Source organism: Podarcis muralis, chromosome 9, assembly GCF_964188315.1.
Source record: "Podarcis muralis chromosome 9, rPodMur119.hap1.1, whole genome shotgun sequence".
Lineage (NCBI taxonomy): Eukaryota > Metazoa > Chordata > Lepidosauria > Squamata > Lacertidae > Podarcis > Podarcis muralis.
The window spans coordinates 73,194,044-73,220,705 of NC_135663.1; the positions used below are offsets into that span (position 1 = coordinate 73,194,044).

Consider the following 26,662-nt stretch of genomic DNA (forward strand, 5'->3'; position numbering starts at 1 on the left):
GGCTGGCCGGCTGCAGCAGCAACAGGGGCAATAGGCATCCACCGTCGCCGACCCTCCCTCCCTCCCTCCTGCCCGCGGCTGGCTGGCTGGCGCTCTCGCTTTCTTTCGGGCTGCTGCTGCAGAAGGGATTTTGCACCAGGCAACTTTTAGGCCAGTAGGACTTTTGACTACCGCGGCGACAGCAGCAGCAGCAGCAAGACGGCGCCGACTGTAGTGCAAAGGGTCGGAGCAAGGCGAGCCTAACCGATCCCGGGGGCTCAGGCAGCAACCTCCGCCCCGCCACGCCCCACGCCCGCCTCTCCCTCCCTCCCAAGCACCCCCCTTTTTTGAGGTTTTTGAAGACTTTGGTGATTTTTGAAGCTTTCCCAAAACTTTCCCGACACCGTGCTTCGCAAGATGAAAAAAAACGCAAGACGAAAAAACTCGTGGAACGAATTAATTTCGTCTTGTGAGGCACCACTGAACAATGGTCTGTAATAAAACTTAAAGTTCTGCTTTGTAGTGGGAGTTTCAGCATTCTTAGACACAAGAGGGCAGCAATGTGCTCAGTAACAACAACAACAAAACCAAGTCCATTGTATAGTATTTCAGCATCCTATCACAGCACCACAATATCCGTAAGCAACCATATGATTAATTATGCGGAAGGGGAATAATAAAAATGATCTTTTAAGTTTCTTAGCTTCTCGAGTAATTTATCGGATTTGAAAAGTGCAATGAGTTTCATCATGCAAGTCCTCTAGCTATGGGTGGGTGTCTTAAGGGTGTTTTGAACATGATTCCACTTGGAGATCAACTAGAGGGCAGATTTCTCACAGTCCAAGTGTTACACCAACAATACGTTAATTTCCTGAAGCGGCTAAATATAGCAGTTTTATTTTCGGAATAGCCAATCCTCAGTAGGCTTGCTCAGACATACTGTTCTTTTCCAATTCAGCACCCTTTTGCTATGCGTATGTTTCAGTTTCCAATATTCTGCCAACATTTCTTGGTCACAAAAAGAAGCCATGGCAGCGCTACACAGATAGGAGCTGGTTTGATTCTTCACAGCTCCCACTCAGTCCAATAAACCAAAGGTCCAGTTCACATATCATGATAAAGGTAAAGATAAAGGTAAAGATAAACCATTGGGTTCAGTCATGGCCAACTCTGGGGTTACGGCACTCATCTTGCTATATTGGCCAAGGGAGCCGGCGTACAGCATGGCCAGCATGACTAAGCCACTTCTGGTGAACCAGAGCAGTGCACAGAAACACCGTTTACCTTCCCGCCGAAGCGGTACCTATTTATCTACTTGCACTTTGAACTGCTAGGTTGGCAGGAGCAGGGACTGAGCAACGGGAGCTCACCCCGTCACAGGGATTCGAACCGCCGACCTTCTGATCGGCAAGTGCTAGGCTCTGTGGTTTAACCCACAGCGATAAATCACTGCTAATAGTTTGTTGCATGTGAAGACCCTCAAACCCCCTCCCAAATAAATCACACAGGAAACAGAATATTTGTTTAAGATAGGTAAAGGTAAAGGTACCCCTGCCCGTACGGGCCAGTCTTGACAGACTCTAGGGTTGTGCGCCCATCTCACTCAAGAGGCCGGGGGCCAGTGCTGTCCGCAGACAATTCCGGGTCACGTGGCCAGCGTGACATCGCTGCTCTGGCGAGCCAGCACCAGCGCAGCACATGGAAACGCCGTTTACCTTCCCGCTAGTAAGCGGTCCCTATTTATCTACTTGCACCCGAGGGTGCTTTCGAACTGCTAGGTTGGCAGGCGCTGGGACCGAGCAACGGGAGCTCACCCCGTCGCGGGGATTTGAACCACCGACCTTCCGATTGGCAAGCCCTAGGCTCTGAGGCTTTTACCCACAGCGCCACCCACGTCCCTTTGTTTAAGATATTTGGTGCTAATTTGGCCACAACTTTATTGATTACAGCATGTGAGTGGTTGCTTAGGCATTGGTTCGGACTACCTGAACCTGCACCCGCAGGAACAGGACTGACAACTGGAACCTCCAGAGGTCAGTAAGGGAAAACATCCTGGGGGAGCACAGAGGTGGATTTCCGCCTCTTAGTTCACCCCAGATGCTCCCAGGAACTCTGGCATGGCCCTACCCCTGAGAGGGGATCGGACAGAGCAAATCGAGCCCCTGGATTCCTTTAATGGAATTCCCTAGCAGCAGCAACAACAAATGAGGGGCAGGCACAGCCAATCGATAATCCCCTCCACCAAAGAATGAACCAATGCCTAACCACCAAACTTACAAAGTTGTGACGATTTGCTACACGGTTGGCAAAAACCAAATGGCACCAGCCACTGCGATATATTTTAATGACAGTGGCATATGAGTGTTTAAAATAAAATAAAATAAAATAATTAGCTAGGATTTTGTAAGTGCAGAAACGAAAGGAAGATGAGGTTCCAACCAATGAAGAATGGATAAGTAAGATAACAGGCATTGCAAAACTGGCAAAATTAACAGCAAAATGAAGAGAATCTAATGATGACTGCTTTATGGAAGAATAGATGCTTTTTTTAGTCTATTTAAAGAAATATTATAGTATGATGAATTTGCGGGCAGGATTTGAGCTATGAGCAACAACAAAAGTAATTCAATTATAATATTGTGGTTATGATTTGATAACTGGAAGATAGGGTTCAGCAGAAGGGGTGCACCCCTTCCGGAGCTGTTACTTGCTATGCGATATTAGCATGAAATTGCAAGCAGATTTTTTGAACTTTGTTGTGTTTATCTTCTTGATATTTCATATAACTAGATGATTCTGACAATAACTACAATAGTCAGAGGTTCTCGCCTCTGAGGTCACAAAGTAGATTGTGTAGAAATAGGAACTGGGGTCACAAAGATAATAATAAAAACCAGTTTGGAAAAAAATGTGTTAGCTGCTTTAATGAAAAGAAAAAGAAGAGAATCAGTTTTTTTTCTTCAGGAATAAACTTTAGCCACTTCATTACAGCTAAGAATATTGCTTCTACTCACAGTCTCTGTCATGACCTTCCAGGACAAGATAGGATTTCATTTTTTAAAAATAGAAACCTAACAGTAAAAGAAGATGAAAGAGAATCTACTTAAAAAAAATAGTTTGCCCAGAGCAAACTTATTATTTTGCTAGGTTCCAGGCAGTTTGACTACCCAAACTCTGTATTTCCTCAAATGCTTAATCATTAACTCCTATTACACTAGAGATGACACAAAGTTTAAAATGAAAGAACCCTAGTTTTAAATGCTATGTTCTGCACGCTGATGGGCATCAAAGGTTTAGAGAACTTTGAAGAAGTGTCAAAAGTAGTGTTATCAACCTACTGAATATTTAGTTGATAAATAAGCAGCCTTTTTAACTGACCGATTAGATTTAAATAAATTTGCATGATAAATTCACACAAATCCTCCATTTGGTAGTATTTTTGTTAGATTATTTTTATTTATTTTTAAAAGTTGCAGAAAAGGAAAAGCCACATTGAACAGTGGTCCCCCCACCCCGCTACCATCGATTACTAAAGCACATCGGCATCAAAAGAGCTTCATAAAAATAGCTCAATGGGACTTTATTTCTCAGTCTCAGTGACTATAACTTAATTGGCTCCAGCGAGACCATAGCGGGAGCAATCCCTGAGGAAGCAGAATATTCCAAACAGGCCCCCTTCTCCTGCTAAACCTCCCATTTCCTCACATGGTAGCCAATAGGGTACGGTTTATGGCCACAATACCATCCTACCATCATTTGTAACTCAAGAGTATGATTAACGTAAAATTAAAGTTTGCAGTTGATAAAAATATTTTTTTCAGCTTTGGTATCGTGGACTTGCGGGGGTCAGTAATTGCCCGCTATTGGTGTGAGGCATTTTTTAAAAAGGAAAAATATATATTAATGATTTAAATTGGCTCGTACAAACCCAAGGGCTTGGTTTTTTCCCCAGACCTGTTAATTTCAGCCTGCAGAGTGCATTGCAAGTGGTCGTTCTGATTAATTACCAAATCTCCTTAATTATAGTATTTGGTTTGCTTAAAGCAAAATGTGCACTCATCTCAGCACTTATAATATAATTTTAACAGCAATCGTTTCCCTCAAAGTCTGAACTGGAAAAGGCTTGTGGAGGAAAATGAAGATTGATTATTTTATGAGTTGAAATCTTTTGCTAACTTGCATGAATGCTGTGAGCCCCAATCCATTATGTGTCAAGCACCCTGACACCCTCAGATCACAAGTTATAAATGTTCCAAATTATTCTGTTATTAGGAGGTAGTGTTGAGTCACTTTCCTTAGAGCTCCTGCTCTAAGACCCAAATTAATGCATTTTCATTGATATTCCCAAGTATGTGCAATAATGTGGTTATGAAGAGGTAAGACCTATCATGATGGATTTTCTCCAACTTTCTCTAATTACCTGTGCTTGATTCAATTATGCTGCATGCCATAATTATTATTTTTTTAAAACCTATCTGCTGTTATCAGGTGGGAGAGGTTAGAGAGCTATTCATTTAATACCCTGGCAGCTTAAAGGGAATTATTTCTTGCATTCTTATTAGGCAAACAGTGGATCTTATTCTGATTGCACCAGCTAAAAAACTTGCTACCTTTGCTGTCACCTGCTCATCTTGATCTGCCAAGAGAAAGGAACACTGGGGCAGTGGCTGGGCAACCCGGAATGGACAATAAAAGAGGGGTGATAACCTCATTCCTAAAGTCTTTATGCAGGCCAGAAGGGCATGTGCCACCGATTCGGTACTGCCATCTCCACAGGGACAGAAGTATTTTTCGTGTGGAATCTGTTGGAATCATCCCTCAAGTACAGCCGAGGGCAACACGTTCAATCTTGCGAGAGTAAAAGCGCACCTATATTTTAGAATTGCTAGGTTATGCAAATAGGGTGCCAGAGAGTCGAAATGAGAAGGAGGGAAATAGTCATACCATGGGCAAAATTTCCTTATTGTGGCCAAGTTGTTCTGATGCTCAACATCATTTAGGCGCTGACAAATTAGACTGTTTGCTTTACTAAAACCCAAGGTTGCAGGTTCGATCACTGTATGATCCTCGGGATCCCTTCCAACTTTACAGCTCTACGATTCCTGCAGGCATCTGGCTGGCCGGTCTGAGAAAAATTGCTTGAGAAAATGTGGAAAAGAAACTAAAAGTATTCATTTTGTTTTAGTAATCAAGCCCGTAACACTGAGCATTCTCAAAGGACCCTCAGGGTGAGAAGATCTCCTCATAAGTACAAATATCACACCACGCCGTTCTGGAGCACACAACTTGTTTCATTTCTCATAAACTATGCCAGTCCTCAAGAGATCCCCAGAAGGCCAAATTTGTTCACTTGTCAGCAAATGTCTAATGAGATCAGAACTTTGCAGCTACAATGAAGCTATAGGCCTTCAGGCTGTTCTTCTGACCCAGACATAATTGCAGTCTTTGAGACGAGAACTATGAAAGCCGATTGGGAGGCCTGAAAAAAATTGGTGACCCACCAAACTGAACAAAGCCCATCATCCATGCATTGTGGCTTGTCAGATCTCCTATTTATGCAGATCCAGGTTAAGTGGCAAAACCAGGCGGTTCGTCAGATCTTTCTAGACAGCAGCCTGGCACCGAAGCTGCGTTGGTATGTTAGATTACACGTTTTCCAGGCCAGATGCATCGAGCCACTGCATCATAGCACATAAATTTGCACATCAAGCCCCGAAACCCGCCCCCATTGAACAAAGACACAATGGACACCGAATTTAGTTTAAAGGTTAATGGGCAAATTTAGGTCACAACTTTATTGAATACACAAGTGTGACTGGTATTGGCTTAGGCATTGGTACCTAATGACTATAACTGGCTCCTGCCCACCCAGCAGGGAGCCTGCAAAGGGTAAACTACCAGCAGAGGGAGCTCCAATAATGGCTTACCCCTGGGGTACCTGGGGGTCCTGGCATGGCCCTAGCCCCTCCTCAGGCTTCGGCGAGATCCAGACACCCGGATTCCTTTAACGGAATACCCTATTAAATGGAGGGGCAGGTGATGGCTGCACCTCCCCTCCCCACATTTCCCTAAATCAATGCCTAACCTCCAAACCTTACAAAGTTGTGATGATTGCTAAGAGGTAGGCAAAAACCAAGTGGCCACTGCCAATCTGCCACATTGGAAAAAATTCCTGCCCGGCCCGCAATCCAAAACAGGCGACCAACCCAAGTCCAAAGCAAGGCCAAACGCAGACCTATCAACGGGTGCATGGGTGTTCGGCAGCATGAAGCAGGAGGGGTTCCCCACTTCACGCTGCCGTTTACATAATAAAGCCCCGATTACCCCACCACACCAATTGGCTAAGAGCCAGTGGCATGATCGTGGCACCACCGTCCCGGAGCGGGGCAAAGCTCCACCTCCAGGCTGGTTGGGCAGAGTCTCAGGGCAGCGCGCAACATGGTTAGGAGGATCCAACTTATTCAGCACAAAAAGTCACCTGAAGAATCACTTCTGCAGCTGCCTCAGGGGCGGATTACGTCCACAACTCTAGGTTCCACTGTAGAGCCTATGTTAAGTCGTCTTAGTTTCTTCAGTTTTCTGCTCTGCATAGGTTTTGAGTTGCTTCCCACCTGCTTGTTATACCTCTGCCTGCTGCCTTGTACTGTGGTTTGCACAGCTTGCCAGTGATACACTTAATCTGTAGCTTGTGGCTTGGCACACTTCCTCAAGTGCTCTCCTTTGCATGGGCTTTTGACCCCCTGGTTGTGCTTTGGACTAGGACTCTGCTTCCTGTCTGAGAAAAGAGACAACCCTAGAATGGCCAACACATTCATTCATAACTGACTTGGGCAAGCAGAGAGAGCCAGCTGATGCAGCACAGTGTAGCCTCTGCTCATGCCACTGCAATTGTAGCCTGAGGCTCCAAAACTTTGGCCACCTCATGAGAAGACTCGCTGGAAAAGACCCTGATGTTGGGAAAGATGGAGGGCACAAGGGGAAGGGGACGAAAGAGGACGAGATGGTTGGACAGTGTTCTCGAAGCTACCAACATGAGTTTGACCAAACTGTGGGAGGCAGTGGAAGACAGGAGTACCTGGCGTGCTCTGGTCCATGGGGTCACGAAGAGTTGGACACGACTAAATGACTAAAATGATGATATCATGCGGAAGAATGCCAAAAGATTTAAAAACAAAAAACAAAAAAGGAACTATACTAAATATAAAAGGTGAATGTGGAAAGGCCCACAGACCTGGCGTGGTCTGGTCCATGGGGTCACAAAGAGTCGGACACAACTAAACGACTGAACAACAACATTCTTCTCTTCTGCTGCTGCAACCAGGACAGTGAAGCAACCAGCCAAGTTCACAGAACAATGTGCAGTGTGGAAAGAGAGAGGGCCCCCAACTGGCAAGTGGTGAGGCAAAGTCAATGATTTAAATTCCATCTACCTGCCTGCTCAATGCTAGCACTTCCTGCTCCAAGTACGTTTGTGTGTGTATTCTCCATAAAAGGTAAAGGTAAAGGGACCCCTGACCATTAGGTCCAGTCGTGGCTTACTCTGGGGTTGCGGCGCTCATCTCGCTTTACAGGCCGAGGGAGCCGGCGTACAGCTTCCGGGTCATGTGGCCAGCATGACTAAGCCACTTCTGGCGAACCAGAGCAGCGCACAGAAACGCCGTTTACCTTCCCGCTGGAGCGCTACCTATTTATCTACTTGCACTTTGATGTGCTTTCAAACTGCTAGGTTGGCAGGAGCAGGGACTAAGCAACGGGAGCTCACCCCGTCGCGGGGATTCGAACCGCCGACCTTCTGACCGGCAAGCCCTAGGCTCTGTGGTTTAGACCACAATGCCACCCGCCTCCCGTGTATTCTCCATACATGTGTACAATTAAGTAATGTAAGTAGTAATAATAAATATATAAATTAGAATGACAGAGGAAATGGGTACAGTGGAAAACTAGGTGAGGGGTAGAACTCTCAAAGCCAGCTGAGTTTCTCATCCATCCAGAAAATGAAAATCTTATAAACTACCTTTGACATCGCAAGCCAATGCTGGACAACGCTTCAAAACAATGACATAAATCTTTTGCCAAAAGACTGATAGAACTCAAAATGATTTCATCTGTTTCATTATTGGGAGGGGGGACTCCATCAGTGAAATAACAGCTGAACAAAATAAGCATATATATTTTTCATTACAGAGAAGCTTGCATACAAAATGAGTCGAGTAAAAATCAGAAGATTTAGTTCTCACATAGATGTTGCTTCTGGTATAAGAGCAGAAAGCAAAATCGTCATTAGCTCTACCACAAAGTAGGCTGAGCTATTCTGCCTAAACGGGAAGTTTTGGGGTACCATTATAGGATAGCTGGTTATCTGTTATTCAGTTTACAATTATATTTTTTACTGTGCAGGAGAATCACTTAGATTTTCTGCCTCCATCACTAAATGCCTTTGTCATTTCTCTGCCAACAATGTATCTTCATGTGTACTGCACAGTACATCTCTGAATTTACTTCACGCGTACAATTTACCTATTTCCCAATATGGCTTGTGTAATATTTATTAGGCAGTAAAAGTTATGGCAGCCCATTTTTGTTTTATTGAATGCATATTTTTAAACTGTGTTCTTATGTTTCTATCTGTAAAATGGTAAAGAGAATTAACTATTCTGTTATGTTCTGATCAAGTGTTGAAGATGTGGCAAATTGCAATCAAATATAACCAGCATGTTTGGTGATGGTTAATGCAGGAAGCGGTTAAGGGCACAGATCTGTACAGGCAACTCCTCATTTAGATGGGGGTTATGTTTGAGGCACCACGTTTGCCAGCGGGACACCAAAGGCCCGCCCCGTTGCAGTGCCAAAAATGGCGCACATATCAGTGGTTGCTAGCATGCCGAACGTACAAAAATGGCAAGATGCCTGTATTCCTAGATTCAGCTAGGTTATGCTCCTCACTTGAAAGGAAGGAAATTAAGTTTCCTGCTTGTTTGCTCCTCTTTCACTGTGTGAACTCACCAAGGTAGGATGTGCCTGAGCTTGCTCGCTACAAGTTCAGACTGTGTGCTTAGAGCTATTTCAGTATATTTCGCATCCTGTGATTTCTGCCTGTGTTACTTGCTGCGTGGATGAACCTAAGCTCTGGAACTTGGTAAGTAAAGCATTTTTAAACTTACTAAGGTGTATGGTCTGTTCAATGCTAAAAAAGGTAGAAATGAGGAAGCTGTGGTAGTGGACTAAACTGGATATTAAAAGGTTTAACAACCTAAATCCCCATGCTACACTGTTGCTTGTGACTTTTAAACTTTGCTTGTGTGTGTTTAGTGCCCTATTTTGGATCTAGGGATCCAGCCAATTCTTTTATTACCCCACACGAGTGAGCTATACTACCATATATACATTTCCCCCCACAAAGAAGTATCATAAGAATTAAGAAAACCCATTCCAGTGTAGAAATTTGGCCAGAGCCAGTCACAGTATGCCACTGCTCACCCTTTTCATTGCGAATATTTATAAAAAGCATTTCAAGTAACAGCATTCTTCTGGCTGCAATTGTGCGAATGTTCACGGCAAGCAGTGGTATTTATTGCACCTCAGTAACCGTACGATGAAAAAACAACTTTCTTCACAGAAGTGTGATCAATTTTCAGTCTTTGAGTTTGCAAGAGCTGCATTGCCAAGTAATCACAGATTTACACTATATGTATTGGCTATAATCTGTTTATATGTCTGCTTAAGAAGAAGAAGAAGAAGAAGAAGAAGAGTTTGGATTTGATATCCCGCTTTATCACTACCCTAAGGAGTCTCAAAGCGGCTAACATTCTCCTTTCCCTTCCTCCTCCACAACAGACACTCTGTGAGGTGAGCGGGGCTGAGAGACTTCAGAGAAGTGTGACTGGCCCAAGGTCACCCAGCAGCTGCATGTGGAGGAGCGGAGACGCGAACCTGGTTCACCAGATTACAAGTCTACTGCTCTTAACCACTACACCACACTGGCTCTTAAATCCAGTGAAACCAATAGGCTCAAACATGCTTAACTCTTTTGGTTTGTGGCCATTAGCTACTTCTCCCAATTGCTATGTCATCATTTTAGATGAAGATGGAATGAAACAGAGACTAGAGGAGCAGTCCAAAAAGAACCGAAGGCAGATGAAGAGTCTTTCCCAAAGCAATGCTGGACACTGTCGTCATTGGGTGTGTCCGTCGTGGAGCATTTCCCCTCCTTTTTGTTTCACGCTTTGGGTTTTTAAAAACATTTCCTTCTTATTGGAATCAACGACTAGCACAATTTGTCCCCTTTCTAGGCATGTGTCAGGGGAATGGAAGGTCTGGGGATTCTGCAGATTCACAGTCTCCTGGCACATCCTTGACATGCCCCTAGAATGACTTCATTTTATCTCATCTTACTTTAGAGCTCCTATCCTTGTAGAAGGGAGATCTGATGATTCCTAGAATTCCTGGGATGCCCTCTAAGAGATGTAAGTATTGCCACCTTCAGGACAATGTAAGTTAGTATTAAGAAGATTTAACAATACTCAAACCTTTCATTATATCTTAATACCTAGCTCTGGGGAATGCAAAACTTGATTTTGGGACATTTTGCTTGGCCAAGTAAAGGTGTCCTAATATGGATTTCTGACATTATCTTATAGGTCAACATGGCTGCCTATGCTTTTTTCCAGTGAAACATTAGTTCTCACCAAGTTATTTTCATTATCAACATTCTGCCCCGGGTAAGGCTAGCTATTATAAAATAGGTCAAAACTGCAAGTCTCCCACCACACTCACACACGAAAACAAAGTTCACCACAGCCAATCACAAACAAGCAACCGCACCCTAGGCCAACCCCAATTTCTCTCACCACCAAAGGAACACAAGTGAACAGCAAAGAGAACCCACACAAGCGACACTGACACAAAACCCCACACATACATTAAGCAAAACAGAAACATCGCCTCCTGACCCCATCCACACTCGTCTTTCCCTCCTCCACCTCTTCCCCCTTTTTCTTCCTAATGCAACCCTAATGTCTCAACAAATGAAACTGACCTATGGAAAATGTAACTTGAAAAAAGAGACATTGTGCATAGCTTTGTAACCCAACAAAACTTTAATAAAAATATTTCATTAACAAAAAGGGGGGGGGCAAGTCTATAAACCTATGTGTACCCATCAGCCAACTGCAGAATTTCCTAAATTGAGACAGGGAAACTCTAAAGCTGTCATGTCTAACTTTTGAATTCCCTCTGGGTTTGCCACTTCCGTTTTGAAATTGGATGTGTGAGGACATGTGTGTGTACCCACTTGCATGAAACTTTTCTGCTGAAAAGTACACCTCTAAGCACTATTTCAGCTTGGAAACATGCATGTGCATTACGATTTGAAAGTCAGGCTCAGGAAGAAGCTAAATGGAACCATTCTCTCCTGATGTACTTCAAATTGCACTTGCTGTAGTATTATTATTATTATTATTATTATTATTATTATTATTATTATTATTACAGTGGTACCTCTGGATGCAAACGGGATCTGTTCCGGAGCCCCGTTTGCATCCAGAAGTGAACGCAACCCATGTCCACGCATCTGCCCATGCACGGATTGCCATTTGCCGCTTCTGCGTATGCGCGTGACGTCATTTTGACCGTCTGTAACATGCTCCGTTACTTCCGGGTCGCCGCAGCGCGCTACCCGAAAATACTTATCCCAAAGCTCTTTCAACCTAAGATAAAAAGGTAAAGGTACCCCTGCCCGTACGGGCCAGTCTTGACAGACTCTAGGGTTGTGCGCCCATCTCACTCAAGAGGCCGGGGGCCAGCGCTGTCCGAAGACACTTCCGGGTCACGTGGCCAGCGTGACAAAGCTGCATCTGGCGAGCCAGCGCAGCACACGGAAACGCCGTTTACCTTCCCGCCAGTAAGCGGTCCCTATTTATCTACTTGCACCCAAAGGTGCTTTCGAACTGCTAGGTTGGCAGGCGCTGGGACTGAGCAACGGGAGCGCACCCCGCTGCGGGGATTCGAACCGCCGACCTTTCAATCGGCAAGCCCTAGGCGCTGAGGCTTTTACCCACAGCGCCACCCATCCTCAACCTAAGATATGACTGTATTATTATTATTATTATTATTATTATTATTATCATCATCATCATTATTATCATTATCATTATTTCGTCCATCTGGCTGAGTTGCCCCAGCACAATACAACATCACACACTAAAAAATTCCCTGAACAAGGTTGCCCGCTTTATATTCTGATTAAAAATGTGGTAACATTTTGAACACACCCAGGACACTTATGGACTTATGGACACTTATGGACAAAAACAGGTATGTACAGTAGAACCTCAGTTGTAATCCACTCTGTAATCTACTCTGTAAGACTATTCGACTTCTAAAACATGTGACAACCAAGGCGCAATGGGCAGTCAGAGAATTCAATTGACAAAATTGAGAAACGCGCCTCAGAAGTCGTTCAACTCCCGGGGCACGTTTGGAAATTGAAGCAATTACTTCCGGGTTTTCAGCGTTCGGTTTCTGAAACGTTTGGCTTGCAAGACGCTCGAAAACCGAGGTTCCACTGTAGCTTTCATTCTGCAAACCATAGATATTTACAGTGTTGAAAGGATAAGGCAGTGTGCTCTAGAAGTGACCATGCTACTAAGAAGAAAAATGAAAGGTTTAATTTGTTGGAAGGGTCCTAACTATTTAACATGTACTTGGGGGAGGGAAGTGTGTGGAAATATAAAAGCTGTTTCAAAAAAAAAGGAAAAAGGAAAACTTGCACGAAAATTATCAATGGCCCAAAGAGAAAGAAAGGCGGCATGCCGAGAGCGGCTGCTTGATAGTCTGGGCAATTTACTGTGAAGTGCCACTTGTACAAGGCGCACCACAGCGCCATTGGCTTGAAAGGTTAATGACTGCGGCAATCACAGTTTCATTTTGCAGCAAATGGAGATGACAGGAAAGCCAGCTACAAAATGGCGCTCCCCTGCTGTGATGGCGGCTTGGCAATGATTCATCAGCAATGGTACTGAAGACTGGGAAGCTGAACATCGCTGGAGGCAGCCTCGAAAGCCTGTGGTGTTGAAGACCCTATTAAATCTATTTTTCAATTACAATGTAAAAACTATTTTTTTTAAAAAAAAGAATTCTCCAAATTACTCAAGCTTTGGCATTACTCAACTCTAGCACAGCTCCTCTCAGTAGCTATTTACTTATCAGGCAATTTGGAGCTCTTCAATTCTTTTTCATTATTTCCCCTTCTTTGTACATTAGTTCCTACCGTGTAAATTTTAAATTATTACCCTATGCAAATCACACACTTATTACAACACATCCATAGCTCGTCCACTATGTATACCTCCAACCCAATTTCAAAATGTGCATTGTTCTCTCAGTTAGCGATACCCAGAAATGGCAGTGGATAGGCTCAGATAGCTTGGCACTATTGGAGACAGTCCTGTGCTTAAACACTCTCTCCTCCCCACAATATTGTTCTTCCATTTCTTCGCTGGGCATCTGTTTTTGGCCTAATTATACGTGGCATGGATAATCTGTGATAGCATGGCTGACCTGTGTACTCAAGTAGCAGCAAGTTCACATCAGGAGATGGGTGACCCCTTCTGCAAGGTCAACCAGGACCACTTACGTTTTTGAACCCTCTGTACAGAATCTGAAGCTCCTTCTTTGTGAATCTGCTCTGTGCTTCCAGCAGTTCGAGGGCTTCGGGTCGATGCCGAACAGTGGCCATTTCCATTTCATCTTCTACGCTGTCTGTGAGACCAAACAGAAGGAGAAGTCAGAAGAAAACAACCCATTACTTGGGAACTGATCTCCCGTGCATAAAGGATGTGGAAAATGAGGCAAAGGGGGTCTGACAGTTGACAAAGAATATCTTTATGGGATTGCTTTTGGTAAAGGGGCGACTCACTTAACAGTAAGTAGAGCTCTTTGTTTATCTGGAACAGCTATAAAATTGTAGGAGTAACTGGGCATGAGAAGGGGTTGATTTCCTTCATGAGCGCAAATCATCCCATGGATGGGCTAATTGCAGGTGCAAAGTTAGCAAAGCCAGTTGCTATGGTAACGGCCCAGTGCCCCAACTATATCTGTAATTAATGCATATCAGCGCAGTAGTATCTGCCTGTCTGTTGGTGTCACATCTTGAATTGCTCAACTTATTTAGACCAATGGAGCTACTTTGTACTTGTATCTATATATATCTGTATCTGCCAAAGCTTGCAAGCTCAATACTTTTTATTGAGTTTTTCACAAACAAAAATAAAACAAAATAAAACAATATTTTACAGTCATCATTTTATGTCGTTTTATTTACACTGCGTATATTCACGCCCAGACTTCCTTCCTTCCCGCTTCGGTTTTCTTAATGTATATCTTCTCTTGTAGATTCTTATTCACCTTCTATACACATCACAGGATTTATGTTAACCCTGCTATAGTTTTTAAACTTCTACAGTTAGTTCTTATATATGCCACAAATTTACCCCACTCTTCTTCAAACTTTGTCCCTTTTTGGTCTCGAATTCTGTAAGTCATTTTAGCTAATTCTGTATACTCAAAAAATTTGGCCTGCCATTCCATTATTGTTGGGGTCTCCTGTAATTTCCATTTTTGAGCCACAAGTATTCTAGCTGCTGCAGTAGCATATTGGAATAATCCTTTTTTACTTCCCCCCCTACAATCCCTAATAAGAAAGCTTCCTTTTTTTCGGGAATGTATACTTAAGAAGTTTCTTCAGTTCATTATATATTAAATCCCAAAACTTTTTCATCTTTTCACACTCTCACCACATGTGGTAGAGATCCCCATCTTTTGCTTTGCATTTCTAACAGGCTTTATTACTCAATTTATACATTTTGGCTAATTTAACCAGGGTGATATACAGCTTGCAAGCTGTATATATTCACATCCAGAACTGCTGAGCCTTATCTTCTGTAACAGTAAACTATCTGAATCTTTCTCTGCTTTTGTGTGGAGCCTGTTACTGGGAGCGAATTCCACTGTGTGGGTATCTCACCTGAGATTCTACTACTGGAAAGAATTAGTTATAGCTACCCAATGTTGTTATTTTGTTTTTATTGCCTGACCATGTGCTTTTGGACACTTCATGAGCAGGAGTTTTGTTTTTTTTTTAAAAAAGCAAAAAACCAATGTGTGCACACAACTATCTGTGCACATGCCCTGTCAATACTTAATAGGCATAACAGAATCAACTAATGAGAAGGCAGGGGCAAACACAGAAGGGAACAAACAATAAAGACTCCTCCTATACCGAGTGTGGAATACTCCAGTCTAATTAGAATGTGGGGGTGGGGGGAGAGAAGCTAAATAATGTCCAAATGTAGACAAGCTCCAAATGAAGGCTTGTGCCATCAGAAGAGATCAGAAGACTGACAGCAATGTTTTTCAAAATCTCAGCTTTAAAAAGTTGCAGCTCTGGTTGGCCATCCCTCTCTCTCTCTCTCTCTCTCTCTCTCTCTCTCTCTCTCTCTCTCTTTCTCTCTCTCTCTCTCTCTCTCTCTCTCAGTAATTAACTCCCCCCTCCACCTTCCCCCCCAAAACCCCCCACAGTAAAATAGAATATTTAACTTCAAGGATGCCACTGAAGTTTTGTTTGAAGTGAAGACTTCTGCCATCACAAAAAGTTTGAGATGCACTGATTTAAAGTTTTTTGCTTTTTTTTTAAAAAAAGAACACCTGGATTTTAACTCATTTACATTTGTTAAATGAGTTACATTTAACTCATGCACATTTGTGTTTTATTGCAAATATATGCTGCAACAGGTTCTTGAGACAGTACTAGTGAAATTAGGGGTAGATTTATTCTGCTTTATTAGTTGTTCTGCAAATGCTACCACATTACTGATGTCTGGTACTGATGCACATTACAGTGCATATATACATATATATATATCCAGAATATTTGAAGTTTGAAAAGTTGTGGTATTTAAGCAGGAAGTTACAGGATGTGCTGGTTGGAAATGAAGCAGTATAACCACTATAAAACATTTTCAGCTACAATTAATATTGTAAGTGGGATTGTGTATAACCACCCTGAAAGAATCAGCAGCACAAATAATCATCAATGTGTAATTAAAAAAACTTCTGGTAGGACCCTTGTCCATTGTATCCAATGTGTGTACTCAAAAATAAGTTCTTATCACTAAGTATGGTTACCAGGAAAGAAATCCTAGACTCTAATGTTTACTAGACTCACTGGGATATATTTGTGAGTAAACCCGAATGGGATTTGGCTATAAATTAGCTAAAATCCTAGGCCTGGTTCAACATGTTTATCATTTGATGACTGCAACGTCAAGCGATGTGCCACCACAAACCAGCATTCATATCACCTCCCATCACTGCGTGTGTGAATCAGTCAGTTATAAACCTCAGAGTTGAATGAAAAGCAAGATAATTTACAGAGCCAGCTAAGAAATGTCTCGTTGAAAAGCTTAAACCTCCAAGGATGAAAAAGGCAAAGAAGGTAGGATGACAGGATCAAATGCAGTCCTAACAATTGGTATCTCACATCGTTTTATTCTGCTTATGGAAAAGCTGAAACACCAGTGCAAGGATCACTTTAGATCAGCGTTTCTCAACCTGTGGGTCCCCAGATGTTGTTGGACTACAACTCCCATCATCACTGAGCTCTGGCCTTGCTAGCTAGGGGTGATGGGAGTTGTAGTTCAACAACATCTGGGGACCCACAGGTTGAGAAAGGCTGCTTTAGACGATAGAGCTGATCAGACTTTCACTGCTATTGCTGAACAACCATTATGAACTGACTCTGGTCTGAAAAGCAAACAAACCACGATGTGGCAGAATTCAGCTATGGAGAATTCCGTTACAGTATCTGGGTCACTGGGTTGTAGCTGTCATACTCAGAACAGGCCCATTGAATTTAATGAACATTATTAACACAGGTCCCTTAATTTCAATGGGTCTACTCTGAGCAACTCCGAGTATGGAAGTGAGAGCTGGACCATAAAGAAGGCTGATCGCCGAAGAATTGATGCTTTTGAATTATGGTGCTGGAGGAGACTCGAGAGTCCCATGGACTGCAAGAAGACCAAACCTCTCAATTCTTAAGGAAATCAGCCCTGAGTGCTCACTGGAAGGACAGAAGCTGAGGCTCCAGTACTTTGGCCACCTCATGAGAAGAGAAGACTCCCTGGAAAAGACCCTGATGTTAGATGGAGGGCACAAGGAGAAGGGGACGACAGAGGACGAGATGGTTGGACAGTGTTCTCGAAGCTACCAGCATGAGTTTGACCAAACTGCGGGAGGTAGTGGAACATAGGAGTGCCTGGCGTGCTCTGGTCCATGGGGTCACGAAGAGTCAGACACGACTAAACGACTAAAAAACAGCAACAACTCCGAGCAACACTTAGTTGGACACAGCCCTCAGTATCAAAACATCAAAAAGATGGTGGTCTGAGGAGGCAATGGGACGTTTACTAGAGCTTTCCAGCTAATCTCAATTAACAGAAACAGATGGCAATGATGATAATAAGTGCCTATTGAACACTACAAGAATCATTAAAAGCACTAGGAATAACACACAACTAGTTGTTCCTCATCCTCTTAGAACAGTCAGTGTAGATCAGGCACCCCCCAAACGTAGCCCTCCAGATGTTTTGGGACTACAACTCCCATCATCCCTAGCTAACAGGACCAGTGGTCAGGGATGATGGAAATTGTAGTCCCAAAACATCTGGAGGGCTACGTTTGGGGGGTGCCTGGTGCAGCTAAAACAAAATGGCAGTGGGCCATTTATAGCTTGAGTCTATGGGGCTTACTCTCAAGTATGTATAAAACTGAGAATTTAATGACAGCGCATTCCATGGAAGTAGAAATAATTTTGAGAATCTGTATGCTCTGGAAACAGAGAATCATAGAATCGTAGTATTGGAAGGGTCTCTACGGGTCCTCTAGTCCAGGCTTCCTCAAACTCGGCCCTCCACATGTTTTTGGCCTACAACTCCCATGATCCCTAGCTAGCAGGACCGGTGGTCAGGGATGATGGGAATTGTAGTCTCAAGACATCTGGAGGGCCGAGTTTGAGGAAGCCTGATCTAATCTAATCCCCTGCCAATGCAGGGATCTCAACCAAAGCATCCAAGACAGATGGCCACCCAACCTCTGCTTAGAAACCTTCAAGGAAGGAGAATCCACCACCTTCTGAGGGAGTCTGTTCCACCACCAAACACTTCTTACCACCAGAAAGCTCTTCCTGGTGTTTAGTCGGAATCTCCTTTTTTGAAACTTCAATCCATTGGTTTGAGTCCTACCTACCGGAGCAAGAGAAAACATTCTTAAATATGCTCCAAATCAGAAGGAAAAAAAGAGGTGTTGGAGGTCACCCTTGTTCTCTTAGAATGGCAATGATGACCACCTGAAAGGTGCTGGAGCTAAGATCCCGTGTGCTCCGGCTGAAAAAAAGCCCTGCTCAGTATACTTTTTCAGCACTGCCTTACAATGCACACCCCTATCCTGGCTTGCTTTTGTCATGTAAAGCTGGTGCAGAGGGCTTCGGGTACAGTAGGTGTCACCCTATTTTTCGCTCCATAAGGCGCACCTGACCATAAGGCGCACCTACTTGAGGAGACTCTTGAGAGTCCCATGGACTGCAAGAAGATGAAACCTATCCATTCTGAAGGAAATCAGCCCTGAGTGCTCACTGGAAGGACAGATCCTAAAGCTGAAGCTCCAATACTTTGGCCACCTCATGAGAAGAGAAGAGTCCCTGGAAAAGACCCTGATGTTGGGAAAGATGGAGGGCACAAGGTGAAGGGGACAACAGAGGATGAGATGGTTGGACAGTGTTCTTGAAGCTACCAGCATGAGTTTGACCAAACTGCAGGAGACAGTGGAAGACAGAAGTGCCTGGTGTGCTCTAGTCCATGGGGTCACGAAGAGTCGGACACGACTAAATGACTAAACAACAACAACAACTTTTGGGGGGGGGATTCAAGGAAAAAAAATATGAGGCTTTTGGGGGCTTTTGCTGGAGGTGGGGGAAGTGAGAGAGCCTCGTTCTGTGCCTTCCCCCACCTCCCGCAGAAGCCAGGGATAGCCGCGCGAAGCCTCCTCAAGGCAGTGGGATGAAGGCTCCCCGCTGCCCTGCGGAGGATTCGTGGGCTACCCCAGAGCTGCTCAGGAGCTTGTGGGGCTGGCAGTGGCGGAAGCCTGGCTCCCCCCCCCCCCAGCCCCAGGGACCACACATTCACTCCATAAAACATACAGACATTTCCCCTTAGATTTTAAGAGGAAAGAAGTGCGTCTTATGGAGCGAAAAATACGGTATTTCCTCTCTGAAAGTTGCTTCTCCCCCAAAGAAGTAAAAAAAACACAACCCAGGCAAAACTCCCTTTTATCCGTTGGGATGAAAAACAGAGTGGAGGTGTGTGCGCGCGCACACTGTTTTGAATAGACAAATAGCTAGGAAAGAAAGGGTTAAACAAATTCTCTCCACCCCCCCCCATTGCTTTACATAATAAGAAAGTAAGTGGGGGGATTTATCACATGAAATTCCTCCCTGAGTAAGCCATAAGTTAAGAAGCTGGCACATTTATCAGGCAGGAGTGTGTTGTGTGCCTTAAACCCTGTTTTGCCTGCTTGATCTGACACCTGAATCTCTCCCCCCCCCCCCCACCCCAGTCCATAGCTGTCAATGTTTTCCTTTTTTTGAGGGAAATTCCCTTATTCCGAATAGGATTCCTTGCAAGAAAAGGGAAAAGTTGACAGCTATGCCCTAATCCATGACTATCACTTATACCAGGGGTCAGCAAATTTTTTCAGCAGGGGGCCGGTCCACTGTCCCTCAGACCTTGTGGGGGGCCAGACTATATTTTGAAAAAGAATGAATGAATTCCTATGCCCCACAAATAACCCAGAGATGCATTTTAAATAAAAGCACACATTCTACTCATGCTGATTCCCGGACCATCCACGGGCTGGATTTAGAAGGCAAATGGGCCGGATCCGAACCCCGGGCCTTAGTTTGCCTACCCATGACTTATACTGTTGCCCATTCAGTTAATGCCTACCTTTTTCAAGGTTAGACCCTTCTGCATCCTGTAATGTATTTGAGCTCCCAGCTAACTATCAAGAACATTTGCTTAATGCTTTTCCATTGAGGAATTCAACATTGCATAGCTCAGAAATGAATGTACCCCAGAAGTCTTCACATCACAATCGTTGCATCTATTTTTCTTTTCTTATGGTGTGTCTCCCCCCTCCCCCCCGATGCCAGCAATATATTTAAGCGGAAATGAAAAAGCATAATTCACAGGATGTATTTTTTAATAAAAGAACCCAGGGACAAAAACATCAATAAATCTGCTACCTTTTGTTTTCAGGTAATGGCTGATTCCTCTATAGAAATCTGAGCCAACATAGCAGTGTAACAAAAACAAGGATAATGACTTACTTGGTATCATGTGGAACAGCAAGCCAGCATTTCAGCAGACTTTTTGTCCAGTTTCATGAAACCCATTCCCAATTAAAGCAACTCAATTATGTCAAATCAACACTTTAGGCCCTCATCCAACTGAATTCCCATTGACAGTAACAGATGATATTCATAACCAACACATTGCCCTGGTTTTAATGGGGCATGGCTTTGTTCTCCTAAAGAAATAGTGAAGCTCTCTCAGGTGGGAAGCCACTTGGTCAAATTATCCTCCATTCCTTGCACAAAGAAAATGAAGGCTGCTGCTAAAATTAGGCTAACAAGAGCACCAGGTGTGTGGGGTTGAGTTCCATTGAGATCACAGGTGGGGAAGGGAAGTTTAACCTTTCTTGTCCCAGCTGTGGTCCCAATGTAAAGTGTGTGAGTGTGTGTGTAAATGCACAATTTAAGGGAGTCGGCAGGAAGAACCCTGCCATACTTTCCAATGACACATTTAGCATCAGTTTGGCACTAACTTCTAGAGCGCTAATGTCACATTTACTAAAACGCCAGTGACTCTGCTATGCTGTGGCACACGAAATTTAAAACGCCACTCTGAAGCTGTGGCAGCAGCCGACAGCAACATCTCTCCAAAGGGCACTTGTCTGTCTGTACAATTATCCACCTTTTATACTCGTTTCCACTTTTCTCTGAAAGTTTAATTGACCCCAATCTGCAGCGACTGCAGAAGCCTGGAACTTCTATTTCTCCCCGCTACTTAAGCATTGACAAATGAGGCTGTGTTTTGCAAGTGGCTTCCTCCAGATCTAGCCCACTGGTCTCATGAACATTTACGGAGCTCCTTCGTTTCCACTATGCAATTAAGCTTCAGTCCTAATCAAATAAGGGACGTGGGTGGCACTGTGGGTTAAACCACAGAGCCTAGGACTTGCAGATCTGAAGGTCGGCGGTTCCTGCCAACCTAGCAGTTTGAAAGCACGTCAAGTGCAAGTAGATAAATAGGTACTGCTCTGGTGGGAAGGTAAAGGGCGTTTCCGTGTGCTGCTCTGGTTTGCCAGAAGTGGCTTAGTCATGCTGGCCACATGACCCGGAAGCTGTATGCCGGCTCCCTCAGCCAATAAAGCGAGATGAGTGCCGCAACCCCAGAGTCGGCCACAACAGGACCTAATGGTCAGGGGTCCCTTTACCTTTACCTAATCAAATATATATATACGTGCAAGGAAGTCCCGCCACACAGGTCAATGGAGCTTATATCCAAGGGACCACAATCAAGTGTTGAGTTAAGACAAGCTTAGGCCTGATGATTTCAGTGACTGAGAGCTAATCTGCATATAATGCACAATCACATAGTAAAAAATGCTCCTGGGCGGTACCATTTCAGATTGCAAGTGGGGGATCACATCCCTCATATTTAAAAATCTCCACATAGAGAGATTTGGCATGTCAGATAGAAGGTTCTATCTTAGCCGCCTTCCCCATGTGCTAGCTTCCTGAGTACCAGGAGGTTGTTTCATAGGACAGCACTTTTACCTGTCACCCCTGGTACGCACATAGTACGCACCAGGAGCAGGTTCACTAAATGATGTATATACACTGGCTCTTATTCTCTGAGGTCAAACTACACATTACACTTAATGTGTAGCCTGCAGCTAAGTATGGGTTTACGTCTTACTCAAAAGAAAGTGCAGAGGACATGATCTAGTTTGGGCCAGGAATGTGTGGGGAGGGGAGGTTTCATACTTCCCTCCCCCCCCCAAAAAAAGAGAAACTTATCTTTCTCCCTGTGATTTTTTTTTAAAGGCCCTATTTTTAAATAGCTAGGGGGCATAGCTATGGAAAGACGATTAAAACTTCTCTCCACATGTACTGTGATACCAATAACTTTAAAGTAAGAAAAGATCACATACAAAGCTGCCATCTGGATATTAGATGTAATTCATGCAGAGAATCTAAGGTGTTAGGACTGGAGTGCAAGTCATTTGTGGGCTGCAAATTTCAGTAAATACATTAATATGCATCTCTAAATTTAAATAATTATTATGCACAGCACAGTGAATATTAAGATGTTCTAAATTAAAAATTAAAGGCTTTGTAGAATATGCACAATTCAAATATTTCTCATTTGCATTTGAAAATTAAATCTCCCTTTTCTGATTACAAAGGAAGGAGCAAGCTCCGCTATTCAGTATTCAAGAGGCTCCAAGCTCCAATTTTCAAGTCAGGATAAACAGCCTGTGAAAATTTGCTAGAAGCTGCCATGCAAGCTCAATGTCACAGGTAATCCATTTTTTAAACAGACAAGTTTATGCTCCACTAATTTGTAACTTAAAAATTGGTTCCAGAAAGAACTGATTAAGTGGGTTTCCAATTTGCATCCAACAAAATGGCAAATTGGTCCCTGCAAATTCTTTTCCTCAGAAGAAGAGAGTTCTAAATGCTACTATGCAAATCTAAATCGCTGTGATTCTTTCAAGGTCCAGTTCCTAAAGTTTGGAGAAGCAGGATCAGTCTGTTTATAATATATATTCTTCCAATGTTGTTGTTGTTTAGTCATTTAGTCATGTCCGACTCTTCATGACCCCATGGACCAGAGCATGCCAGGCACTCCTGTCTTCCACTGCTTCCCGCAGTTTGGTCAGACTCATGCTGGTAGCTTCAAGAACACTGTCCAACCATCTTGTCCTCTGTCGTCCCCTTCTCCTTGTGCCCTCCATCTTTCCCAACATCAGGGTCTTTTCCAAGGAGTCTTCTCTTCTCATGAGGTGGCCAAAGTACTGGAGCCTCAGCTTCTGTCCTTCCAGTGAGCACTCAGGGCTGATTTCCTTCAGAATGGAGAGGTTTGATCTTCTTGCAGTCCATGGGACTCTCAAGAGTCTCCTCCAGCACCAGAATTCAAAAGCATAAATTCTTCGGGGATCAGCCTTCTTTATGGATTCTTCCAATAGCATCATAAAATATGAACATTGTAGACTAGGATCATTCTCCCAGAACAGTTTAAGAACTAACCCCCTGAGAAAATGGGAGAAGACTAAAACTGGATAATGGGCACCCCCATTATTATGAAGCAGATCCACACCATACTGTAGCCTTCTTAGACTTTACCGACTGGTGGGGTCTGCGTTGCTCCCAGGAGGGAGGGAGGGAGTCAAATGACACCGAGGTTGATTCAGAGAAAGAGTTTCTTCTGCTCTCCGAATAGCAGAAGGCACTTGCATGGTCAGTTCACAGCAAGTCCAAAGAAATGAGAGATTCCATGCAGTATATATATATATCCTCCAGGATATACCCTCTCCCCCCTTCCCCAGGAATCCAGCCACGTAAGCTTATACACGTAAGTTGACATCACAGATGTTCCTGCTCCTGTACTCTTAACCATAAAACCATAAAAGGGTGTTCCTGTTTCTGTACTCTTGACCATAAAAGGGTGTTTTTGTATCCTTGACCATAAAAGGGCATCCTGTTCCTGTATTCATGGGGTAAGAAGGTCACCAACTCTAAGAGTACTCCTGGCGCTGGTCCCGGTGGGCTGAAAAGGTCTGTGCGTCATTGTGGTCAGGATGTAAGATAAGACCCAGATGTGTCATCCCTGCTCCACGTTGGAACTGGCAAGGCCGTTCATTAGGTGTTATGGACTGATAAAGGAGAGAGCTTTGTTTATACAGCTGTGTTCTTGTTATGCATTTGCTCAAGTGCTCAAGTTAATGGTTTTTAGCTAATGCACCCTTGGAGAAGGATAAATGAGGATTTTGGGGCCCGTTTCAGACTGACTGCACAGTCAGATTTTAGAATGGGAAACCCATTCCTTCAATACATTTGAAGCACATCCAACACACATTTAAACCCTATCACTTCCCCCCAGCAAATCCTGAGAATTGTAGTTTGTTAAGGGTGTCGAGAAATGTAGATCTGTGAGGGGAAGACCACAGTCCCCAGGATTCGTTGGGAAAAACATTTGTTTGATATGTGCTCTGGATGTGCTTTAAATGTTTGGTGCACATCTGCCCATCGTCTACTGCTACAAACACTATTCTGACTGATCACAACAGGAGCTGTTTGTTCTACACATATGTTGCTCCTTTGGAGAGTTATGAATGGAGAGCCAACATCTTTGCTCTGGGCTATCTCAAGACTACAGTATATCCTAATAGTGAACTCTTTTTCTAAATGTAACAACAACAACAACAGCAACAATTTATTTATACCCCGCCCTTCCCAGTTCAGAAAACCGGGCTCAGGGCAGCTAACAACAAATTCAAAACACTTAATTGATGCAACAAAAGCAGCATAAAATAGAGTATAAAACGTGAATAACAATAAATTCAGAATTCAAAAATCAATTTAGGGGGAAAATCCATCAAATAAACATTAGATGATCACCAGGGCTAGCTGGCTAAATTAGTCCTATTTGGGCCAGCGAGGAGACCAGGGGAGAATTAGCTGTGGGATCCCAGAGTGGGTAATCTTCATAAAAAGGGGGAGGGGGAGGGAAGGAAGGGGAATAAAAGATCAGGCTAAATTCAAATTGAAAGCCAGGCAGAATAGTTCTGTCTTACAGGCCCTGCGGAAGGAAGTTAAATCCTGCAGGGCCCTGGTCTCACGGGACAGAGCATTCCACCAGGTCGGAGCCATCACTGAGAAGGCCCTGGCCCTGGTGGAAGATATAAACCTGGTAAGTTTTCAAGCCTTCCCCAAAACACAGTTCATAACCTACTTCTCCAACCATCTGCCAGCTTCTTGAAAGTCATGGAGGCCCATTACTGCAGAATCCATGAAGTTAATTCAGTCTTAGAAATGGTATCTTCTCAAACACTCCAAGGTTGTAAAACAGATATCCAGCAGAAGGTTAAATCAAGGGGTTGTTGTTGATTTAAATAAAGTTAGTAAAATCATTTTTTAAATATACCTGATGATGCATGCAAATCTAACCACGAAATGGGAAAAGGGAAAAAAAAACTTGCTTTGAATATCAGGAGATGTTGTTTTGGCAGTTGAACAAGGCAAGAGCTTCATAAGTCGCTCTTTAATGCTGTGTTTGGTACTGCTCTGGGTGTAGAGGAAACCTAGAAGATACATGATCAGGGCTGTTAAAATCTCTTTAAAATAAACTTGCATGCCGCACATCAAACATTTGCATATTGAGGGAGGAAGCACAGGGAGCAAGCAGACAAACATTCCCAGTCGAGAAACACGGAGGACAACAAAATATCCACCTCTTTGCATTTATACCATGCCCCAGAGGCTTTTGTACAAATTATCTCTTTTTATAAGTGGATCATCGCAGCACAATAAATAAGGAAATGCAAATACTGTTATTAACTCATCTCTGCAGAGAGCCAGATGTCTGGGTGTTTTTAAAAAAAAGATTAAGTGACAAAATATTGACAGACACCTCTGTAATTGCTTTAATTGCATTGTGATTCAAATATAAAACACTTTGTTGTCCCCCATGATGTTTTAAGCTCTACTGCTGAGTTCGCATCAAACTTTAGCACATGTCATTCACACAGGAACTGTGATAACCAGCTGGTACTTTTGCCTTTCCTTGATATGAGCCTACTCTGGGGTTTTTCTGTATCACTGCATGCTTATAATGACAATTCTTGCTGGAGTTTTCATGTGCAGGCTAAGTCTTAACTGATCAGTTCAGTTGCTATAAAGATAGGGTGACCATGACTGAAAGATGGGAGATGACTACTGTCAGGGCCGCCTCAGGTCCCAGCTCACAAGAGACCAACGCCAAGTCCACTTTATATACAAAAGTCTTTATTGAAGTACATTGTTTGTTCCTCAGCCGAGGCGCGCAGCCCCACGTCTGTTACGCTTAGACCGCCGAAGTCCCCTCTGAATCAGTCCCGCCTCTACACCAGTTTAAGAGGCTTGTGCTGGTCCACCTCTTCCTGTCCTTTCTTTTCCGCAGGGTCTTTCTGCCCCCCTGGGTACCTTCCCTCCTGCTTTCCCCTGACGCTGAGTCCCCAGATGCCTGCTCCCCCCTCCTCCGTGCTTTGGGACCAGGCTCCTCCTCCGGGCTCTCCGCATTTCCGCGCGCCTCCACATTTGAACTTGGCGCGCGTTCGCTACCCCTGACCTTCCTCTTGACAGTTATACTACTCTCTGTACTACTCTCCGCCCCTTCCGGCAGGACGTCTTGCCCCGATCTCCTTCCCCTCTCTGCTTCCTGCTCTGCTCCGTGTGTCACACTGGGAACTCCACCCTCTTCACTCCGTTCCGGCTGGGAAGCCGGCCCCGATCTCCCACTCCCAC

General features: G+C 43.9%; 1 protein-coding gene across 8 annotated transcripts in view; it reads right to left on the reverse strand.

Annotated features, from left to right (window-relative positions):
- The window catches only part of KCNIP4 (potassium voltage-gated channel interacting protein 4), a 286,864-nt gene that overhangs the window by 20,614 nt on the left and 239,588 nt on the right, over positions 1 to 26,662 (reverse strand). For 7 of the 8 annotated variants that reach the window (XM_028742920.2, XM_028742921.2, XM_028742925.2 and 4 more), the window contains exon 2: positions 13,613 to 13,737. In XM_028742920.2, coding sequence (XP_028598753.1) covers positions 13,613 to 13,737 — 125 coding nt within the window. Of the gene's footprint in view, positions 1 to 13,612; positions 13,738 to 25,359; positions 25,462 to 26,662 lie in introns of all 8 variants that reach the window. The other variant, XM_077934429.1, reaches the window with a different exon arrangement.